A 9,049-nucleotide genomic window follows, 5' to 3' on the forward strand; every position below is an offset into this window, starting at 1 on the left:
ATTAATGCTAGGGCCTGTGAGGTTGTGTCCATTTTGTCCTGCATGTAGCTTGTTTTTCGCTTGTTGTCTCCTTCCCATTAGACTGTGAATTCCTTGAGAGCACGACCTGTTTTTTGCTTTTCTTTGTATCCCCAGAGCTTAGCACAGGGTGTGCCATACACTAAGGACTTAATAAGCTTGTTGAGTTAATTTAATCATTTGGGTTCAGTTCACCCTGAGGTACTTAGAGGATAACTGTCTTCCTGGACACTTGGGGTATGCGTGTGGTAGCACCTAATTTAGAAGAGCCCCTCGGTTCTGGATTGGGGCTTACCAATGCTGGGGGGTGGGGGACAGCAAATCATAGTTTTAGAACCAAAAGGGATTTGAGAAGTTGCAGATAAGACATCTGGACCCCCAAAGTGTTAAGCGACATAGGCAATCACAGAGGCAGACCTAGGATTTGGACTCTTTTGACAACCAAATGGAGACTTTTTCCTCTGGACCACTCTGGAAGGGGGGATATCAGAGGAAGTGGCTCTTCCTTAACTGGAAGCCAAGAGGTTTGATTCTTTTTTCCTTTACTGTAGAGTTTGAAAGACCAAAAGCCCCATCATGAACCTGGAGCCACCCAAGCCTGAGATTAGATCAGCCACCAGAGTGGTTGGAGGACCAGTTACCCCTAGGAAAGGACCACCTAAATTCAAGCAGCGGCAAACCCGCCAGTTCAAGAGCAAGCCTCCCAAGAAAGGTGTACAAGGGTAAGAAGGGCTACACAGCAGGGTGGGGAAAAGGAGAGGATTGCAGCTCATCCCCATTTCCAGGATGACAGACTTTTGCCTCCATGGACCTTCTTTTAACCTGCTGGAAGGGTCTAGGGCTAGTCTTATTATCAGAGTCTCTCTCTCTCTCTCTTTTTTTGACAATTTTTTTTGGTGGGGCAATGAGGGTTAAGTGACTTGCCCAGGGTCACACAGCTAGTAAGTATCAAGTGTCTGAGGTCGGATTTGAACCCAGGTCCTCCTGAATCCAGGGCTGGTGATTTATCCACTTCGCCACCTTGCTGCCCCCTTATTAGAGTCTTTTAGAGGACATGATCATTTTTTTTTTTAACTTCTGGAATGACTGAATTCCAGAGAAGGATCTATTGGCCTGAACATTTATCTCCAAATGTCCTCTTCTACTTCTGGGGGATTCACTTTCCTGGACTTTCTTCTTCGATTTTCCTTTTTAGTCTAAAGCATTTCCTTGGGATAAGAAGCTTGGACATTCTGCCCCAGTCCATGCACTTCCTCTTCCCTAATTTTGTTTGGGAGAGAAACTTATTGAGAAGTGGAAATTTGGAAATCCCCACACACACAGATGAGCTCAAGAAAGTGATGGAAATGGGAATCGCCTGTTGGAATGCAGGGACTCCAATACTATTTTCACTTTAGGCCTAATCGGGCCTAACCCTAATCATAAGGTTTGTGACAGCACCTGATTTTTCCAGCCTTGTTTGAGCCCCAGTTTCCATGATTTCTCAGCAAGCACTTGTGCTGGGGAATGAGTAACCCCAGATAATACTCTAATGGGCCAGAGAACAGAGTCAAAGGCATGAAAGCTTAGAAGAGAAAAAGGGCTTTTCTTATTGCCTTGGTACCCCAAAAGCCTGCTATTCATCACACTCCCTAGTAAGGCAGAAAATGTGGCCTGGATTCTTAACCAGCCCATGCTGTGATAAAAAGCTGTGACTATGTCTAGTGCTAGAAATAGAATAGCCTGGCACGAACCTCCAGCAGTAAGTGATTGTGTGTGTGTTATGTGTAGTGTATGTGTTTGTGGGGGTATGCATGCGTGCATGGTAGATTTGTGTATAGTGTCTACATGTGTGTATATGTATGGCATGGGTGTGTGTGGTATGTGTGTGATGCCTATATGTATAGTGTGTGTAGGTTTGTGTGTGTGTGTGTGTGTGTGTGTGTGTGTGTGTGTATAAGAGGGAATCACAGGGCTTAGGGCCCATCTCCATCTCTGACCATTGTGTTTCTTACAGTTTTGGTGATGACATTCCTGGAATGGAGGGCTTGGGAACAGGTATGTGCCGCTTTTACTCAATTCAGGAGAGAATAACTCAACTGAAGGAAGTCAGAAGTCGAATTTTGCCATCCTCTCCATGCCCTGGCCCCAGTATAACTTTATCAACAACCCTCCATCCAAATTTATAACATGACCTTCTTCTTAGCACTGGCTGCTTTCCCAGTCTGGGGTATTTATCTGGGGCAGAGAGGATCCCCTCTAGACTTTTCCCACCCCAACTCCCCAGTTAAAAATGTTCCCATTTCATTGGGGTACAAACATAAGCAATTTAAAGAGACTGAAAAAAGTATATATGTGTGTGTGTGTATGCATGAAAACACATGCATACAATTCACACATACATATAGCTGAATAAAGTTATATTCACACACACACATATATACCTATGTGTGTATATTATATATATATATATATTATGTATGTGTATATGTGTATATAGTTTGTTCTAGAAAGAAAGAAGGTCTTTATTAGGTTCTGAAAGGCTTCCTTTTCACCCGTTCCCTCCCCACCCCCTTTTACCTTCATCAGGCTCTCTGTTCCTAGGAGACCCTGAATTAACTAATAGGACATCCGGGAAGCCCTGCCGATTCCCGATTCCACTACTCTAGTTCTCAGCGGTTCCCACCTCCTGCCCCTGCTCACTTTGACCTACTTCCTTTGGTATTGATCTTTTGGGGAATCTTGCTCATTCCCTGTAGTCCTTTTTTTTTCCCTTAGAAAATCTCTTTAGGAGCTGGTGTGTGATAAGTGAACAGCAGGGAGAAGAGAATTAGTTTTGTAGCTAGGGGAGAGCAGGGAGACCCCTGGCCTTAAAAGGTTTGACCTCTTTCTTTTCTTCTTCCTTCCAGACATCACTGTCATCTGTCCCTGGGAAGCCTTCAACCACTTGGAGCTGCATGAGTTGGCCCAATACGGCATCATTTAGCTGACCTGTCCAACCACAGGTCTACGAAGACAGCCTCACCTTTCCAGTCTTATTTATCCTTGCTCCCTTATCCCAGAATTTTCCATGTGACAACCCCTCTTTCCTGTTCTTTTCCTGAAGTTCCACTCAGAAATCAGGTCCAGGGAAGAATTCCTCCTCCTAAGGTTGCTTGATCTCTTTGTATGCATATCAGGAGGACTGAGCCTTTACCATAGGACTCATTCAGGGCTGCCAGAGACCTAGGTACCAGGTCAACCTCTAGGTTAAAGCCATATATAATTCAGCCACCTCACCTCCTTTCCCTTTATTGACTTGTTCAGCTGACTGTCCTAGGGTTCTAGGAGGGGGAAGCGGTAAATACTGGTCCTATACCCCAAGTGACCTGAGTATATTTTTAATCCTGGAAGGAACCTGCTTACCTTTCAGGGAACTTCCCAGGGAGAAACATACGTCTTTCCTTCCTATGGCAAGAACAGACTTGGCATGTAGGGGGAATTGATCGAGCTTTATACTCCATATCCTCTTCTTAGAATTCTTGGGGAGAATATATTCTGCAAATCCAGAGCTGATGGTGTCCCTTCCTTGGGCATTGGCAACTGGGAACCCAAGAGTGAATGATAATATAATTTAATTAGGGAGGAAAGGGATTACCCTACTGGCAGGGATAGAATCAGCCAACCACAGTAATGTACTCAGCTATGTGTATCGTCTCCCCCATTAATATGTAAGCTCTTTGAAGGAAAGAACTGTCTTTGCTTTCATATTTGTATACCCAGCACTTAACACATTGCTTGGCATATAGCAAATATTTAATAAATGCTTTTGTCATTCATTTTCTCTAAATAATTTTGATATCCTTTGGGGTAAGGGCTTTTAGTGTCATAATTCCTCTAGGCAAAGGAAAGGAGGAGGTACTAATTGGCTGGAGGGAAACCAAGATATCAACCACTTTTTCAACCTCTTTTTCCACTTCATCATGAGTTATTTGCCCCTTGATTGAGATTAGACACTAGGTCCCTGAGGTCTTGAGAAGCAGGAGATGAAGGAAGAAAACCATCTAATCTTCTATAGGAAATTTCTTATTTTCTGATAATTTTGACCCATTATTTTTATTTTTTAAATAAATTAATTTATTCTGGTTATTTCTAAGGATTGTTAATTTATAATAGGAGACAAAGATTCATGCAAAAAACCCAACAGCAATAGAAAAAGTCTGACATGATTATCAAGGCAAGATCCATCCATGCAAAGTCCAGTTAATGACTTTTTCCTGGCTAAGGGAGCTTAATTTGGCAATCTGAATCCAGGGAGATCATGGGGGAAAGGAACAGGGGCCTTTGATTGTTAAGAGAAAGAAATTAAGTCAAACCAACAAAGATTCAACATAGTGCCTGCTAAGCGCTCTGGACAGAGTATAGGACTTCCCCTCTCTGCTATCAAGCAACTTGTAATCTAACTGAATTTTGAGAGTCAGAAATGGAGAAATGTCCATAGGAAGACCAGTTATGATGCCATTGCAGTGGTCCATGTACTAAGCACCACGGCTAGGGTGGCATCAGTAAGAATGGAAAGGACTGAATGAATGGAAGTACAAGATATTTTGAAAGACTCAATAACATCTAGTGATGGGATTGGATGGCAAGGGAGAGGAAAGAATCAGACTTTTTCCAAACCTTGACATTAAGGCTTTGAGCTTAGTTGACAAGAAGAATGGTAGTACTATTAGGAACATTGGGAAAGTTAGGAAGGAAACCTAATTTGGTGGGAAAAAGTTTAGTTTTGGGGGCAGCTAGGTGGTACAATGGATAGAACACTGGGCTTGGAATCAGGAAGACTCATCTTCATGATTACAAATCCAGCCTCAGACACTTACTAGCTGTGTGACCCTGGGCAAGTCACTTAACCCTATTTGCCTCAGTTTCCTAATCTGTAAAATGAGCTGGAGAAGGAAATGGCAAACCACTTCAATATCTTTGCCAAGAAGACCCCAAATGAGGTCACAAAGTATTGGATATGGCTGAACAACAATAAAGTTTACCTTTAGGCAACTTGACAACTTGAGATTCTGGAGAAAGAAGACTCTCTTCCATTACCTCTACCTGGGTGATCCTGAGAAAGTCACTTAACCTAGCTGGGCCTTAGTTTCCTCTAACGTAAAATAAAAGGATTGGACGAGAAGGCTTTTGCCTGAGTAAAGACTTGGGAATGTCTGGAATACCAAAATCCTATATAGTGAAAGGCAGCAATTTCCCTTCTCTGACATTTATGTTGCTGCGGGGAGAGCATGAGGGGCACATAGTCATAGCCTTGGTGTTGGGGAGAAATGGGACCCTGCCAATGAGGCACATGATTTACCATTCAACTCTTGCTTTCCATATTCCCTAAATCAAAAATTTGGGAAATAGGTATGGCTACTAGATGCTAGTGGCAGCCTTGGCCTATAGCTCTTGCTTCTGAGGAGAACTGGCTTATTTGGGAAGCCAGTAGACAAAACTAAAACAACCCACAATGGGGGCAGACCCAGAAATGTAGTAAGAAGGCTTTATTGGGGGAGGGGGAAGCAATGGGGAGTAGGCAGGATACTCATACAGTACAGGAGTCTTCTGGGAGGATGGACACTGAGCAGTCTGCTGGGGTCCTACATGGAATTAGGGGACCAATGTGGGGGAAGTGGAGTGGGTTTTTATAGGGATCTTATCTGGGTCAAGTGGGACTAGGTATTGGGGGGAAGGGGCTAGGGAAGCTTGATCCTGGCATGAGGATAAATGTTCAGGACTGGTGCTTACACAAACATCACCCAGATAGCCAGAAGCCTGGAGCCAGTAGGATCTGGGTGGGGGGAATGGGAAAGAGCCAGTTGACTAGTAGATCACTTTTTTTTTTTTGGCGGGGCAATAGGGATTAAGTGACTTGCCCAGGGTCACACAACTAGTAAGTGTTAAGTGTCTGAGGCCGGATTTGAACTCAGGTCCTCCTAAATCCAGGGCCGGTGCTTTATTCACTGCACTACCTACCTGCCCCCGTAGATCATTTCTTAGGGACTCAGGGCCAAGCAGCATGTATACCTCTGAGCCCTCAAAGAGAAGTACAGCAGGGGACGGAGGAGGGAAAGAGGCAGCAAAGCGTATAGACAACCTGATAGTAGGTGATGGAGGGGAGGAGTAAGGTACCCCTCTAGGAAATCTGAAACCAGCTCAATCTCTTGTTGGAGACTGTCTGGGCCAAAGCAGGAGACAGAGCCAGCTCCCCTTTTGTGGTTTCACAAGGAGGAAACAGAGATGAGGACCAAAGAACTACTTATATTGGGCCACCAGGGAAAAGAGGCAGGTAGAAACCCTAGATTAAGCAGAAGGAGGGACCTGGTCCCAGTCACTCCACCAAGCATTGTGGCAGAGCAGCGGCATCTCCATGGTACCAGACCTCAAATTATACTACAAAGCAGTAATTATCAAAACTATTTGTGTGTTTTTTCAATTTTTTCACATTTTTATTTAAAGTTTTGAGTTCCAAATTCTATCCCTCTATCCCTCCCTCTCCTCCCCCTTCCCTGAGACAGTAAGCAATCAGATATAGGTTATACATATGTAATTATGTAAAACATTTCCATAGTCATTTTATCAAAACTATTTGGTAGATTAAAAAGTAGAAAAGTTGATCAATAAAACAGATTAGATTAAGCAAGATCCAGAAGTAATTGAATATAGTTATATAGAGTTTGACAAACCACGGAAACCAACTACTGGGGTATTAGGACTTCCTTGTCAACAAAACCTTCTGGGAAACCAGAAAGCAGTCTGGCAAAAATGAGGCCAACATCACACGCTATGCCACAGTAAGTTAGTTCCAAGTGGACACATGCCCTAGAAATGAAAGGTCACAGAGTAAACAAATTGAAGGAGCAGTAAGGAGATACCTTTCTCAGTTGTTTTTGGAGGAGAGTTTTTGACCAAACAAGGAATTGAGAGGAACCCAGAAGACACAAAGGAAAATTTTATTACATAAAATTGAAAACTATATAAAATCAATACTATTAGAATTAGAAGAGAAATAGCTAGGGAAAAAATCTTTGCAGCAAATTTCTCTGATAAATTTCTCTATGTATGAGATATATAGAAAATTGGTACAAAGAACAGGAACCATTTCTCAATAGATAAATGGTCAAAGGATACAAAGAGGCAATTTTCAAAAGAAAACTAAGGAAACTATAGGAAAATTGCCCCAAATCACTGATAAGAGAAATGCAAATTAAAATAACTCTGAGGTTCCACCTCACTCTGGGGAGTTGTAAGGTTCAAAGGAGATAATGGCTATGAAGCATTTTGCAAAATCTTAAAACCCTAAGTAAATGCCAGTTATCATCATCATCATGATCATTTTTATAATTGCCTCCAATCTGGTAATGACCACTCCTTAAACCTTCTATTTTACTCCTGCTAAGCTTTAGCAATATTCATAGAGCAATACAAAGGTATTCCGGTAAATATTTAACAACCAAGTTCTGGTGGGGGGAGGAGGGTGGTTGGGTTGTATGATACACTTTTAAGTTTAATCCGCTTTTTAAACAATTTCTCAAGCCTAGACAATCAACAAAACAATAAATCAAGCCCTGATTTGTAGTGATTTCTGAGGTAGAAATGCTCACATTGAAAATTTAACAATTGTTGCATATGTTAGAGTTGACTCCAGCACACCTTTGAGTCTTCTCTGCCAAATCCCATCAGATTGGCAAAGATGACAAATAAGGAAAATGATGATTGTTTGGAGGGGTTGTGGAGGACAGAAATACTCATGAACCATTAGTGGAGCTGTGAATGGGCCCAGCTATTCTGGAAAGCAATCTGGAACTATACCCAAAATGTCACTGAACTATTCATATTCTTTGACCCAACAATACCAACATACCCCAAGATAGCATAATTTTCTTATAGCAAAGAGCTAGAAATAAAGTGAGTTTCCATTCATTAGGGAATGGTTTAACAAATTGTGAAATCAATGTATTGGGAATGTATTGCACTATAAAAAATAATGAAAGGAATAGAGTCAGAGAAACACCAAAAGATTTGTATGAGCTATTGCAGAACAGAATGAACAAAATCAGGAAACTAATTTGTACAATAACCACAATAATAATAATGGGGAAAAACTTTTAAAGACTTAAAAACTATGATCAGTGAAACGACCAATCAATATGATTTTAGAAAAGTGATGAGAAAGAATGCTTTCTAACTTTTGGCAGAGAGATGTGGAACAAGGGTGCAGCATGAGAAATACATTTTCTCCACAGCCAATATATGAATTTGTTTTGCTGTCTATATAATCAAGTAGGTGGCACAGTGGATGGAATCCTGGATTAGGAATCAGGAAGACCTATCTCAAACACTTAATTAGCTATCTGACCCCGAGAGAGTTTCTAGACCTCTCTCAGCCTCAGCTTCCCCATCTGTAAAATGAGGATAATAATAGCACTCACTTCACAAGATTGCTATGAAGATTAAATGAAATAATATTAGCAAAGTGCTCTATAATCCTTAAAATACCATGTAAATGTTAGCTTTTATAATGATCACTTCTTTGCTATGAAGGAGAGCTCAAGGTGGTAGGAAGCATTATGGTGGGGTGCTGAAAAGAAAGAACAACACAAATGACTCATTTAAAAATACAGAAGAGAACATAAGGAAGTTTAAGAGGAACAGAGACAAGCAGAGAAGTATTGTTACTGCTGCATTAAATTTAATATTCATAAAAAAACTACATAATAGAAACTCACAATTTCATATAGAATCCTCTTTATCTTGGCATATTGAAATATTAACGTCTTTATAATCTTAATGAAAAAGGATTTTTTAAAAATCCCACGAATTGACTTTAATGACTTCTATTTTTAAGTCCTGGGGTTGCAATAGTCCTGCAGTAGTAGACATCAGTTATCCTGCTGCTCTTCCATTCTGACTGTCAGTACCCTCTGGAGACACCTGCTACTTTGGGACTCACTCCAAAGCAGACAAAGAGTGACAAGGACAACTTTGAGGCCTAGCCCAGGAGCAATCAGCAGCCCTCCTACCATTC

General features: G+C 41.5%; 1 protein-coding gene across 1 annotated transcript; it reads left to right on the plus strand.

The window, feature by feature from the left end:
• The first annotated feature begins 575 nt into the window (after positions 1-575).
• PDE6G (phosphodiesterase 6G) lies at positions 576-3,006 on the plus strand. Its single transcript, XM_043962724.1, has 3 exons — positions 576-740; positions 2,015-2,055; positions 2,907-3,006. Exons 1-3 carry the CDS (start codon positions 595-597, stop codon positions 2,981-2,983), a joined length of 264 nt encoding a protein of 87 aa, XP_043818659.1. The 5' UTR covers positions 576-594; the 3' UTR covers positions 2,984-3,006.
• The last annotated feature ends 6,043 nt before the right edge of the window (positions 3,007-9,049 follow it).

This window comes from Dromiciops gliroides, chromosome 4 (genome assembly GCF_019393635.1).
Source record: "Dromiciops gliroides isolate mDroGli1 chromosome 4, mDroGli1.pri, whole genome shotgun sequence".
NCBI lineage: Eukaryota > Metazoa > Chordata > Mammalia > Microbiotheria > Microbiotheriidae > Dromiciops > Dromiciops gliroides.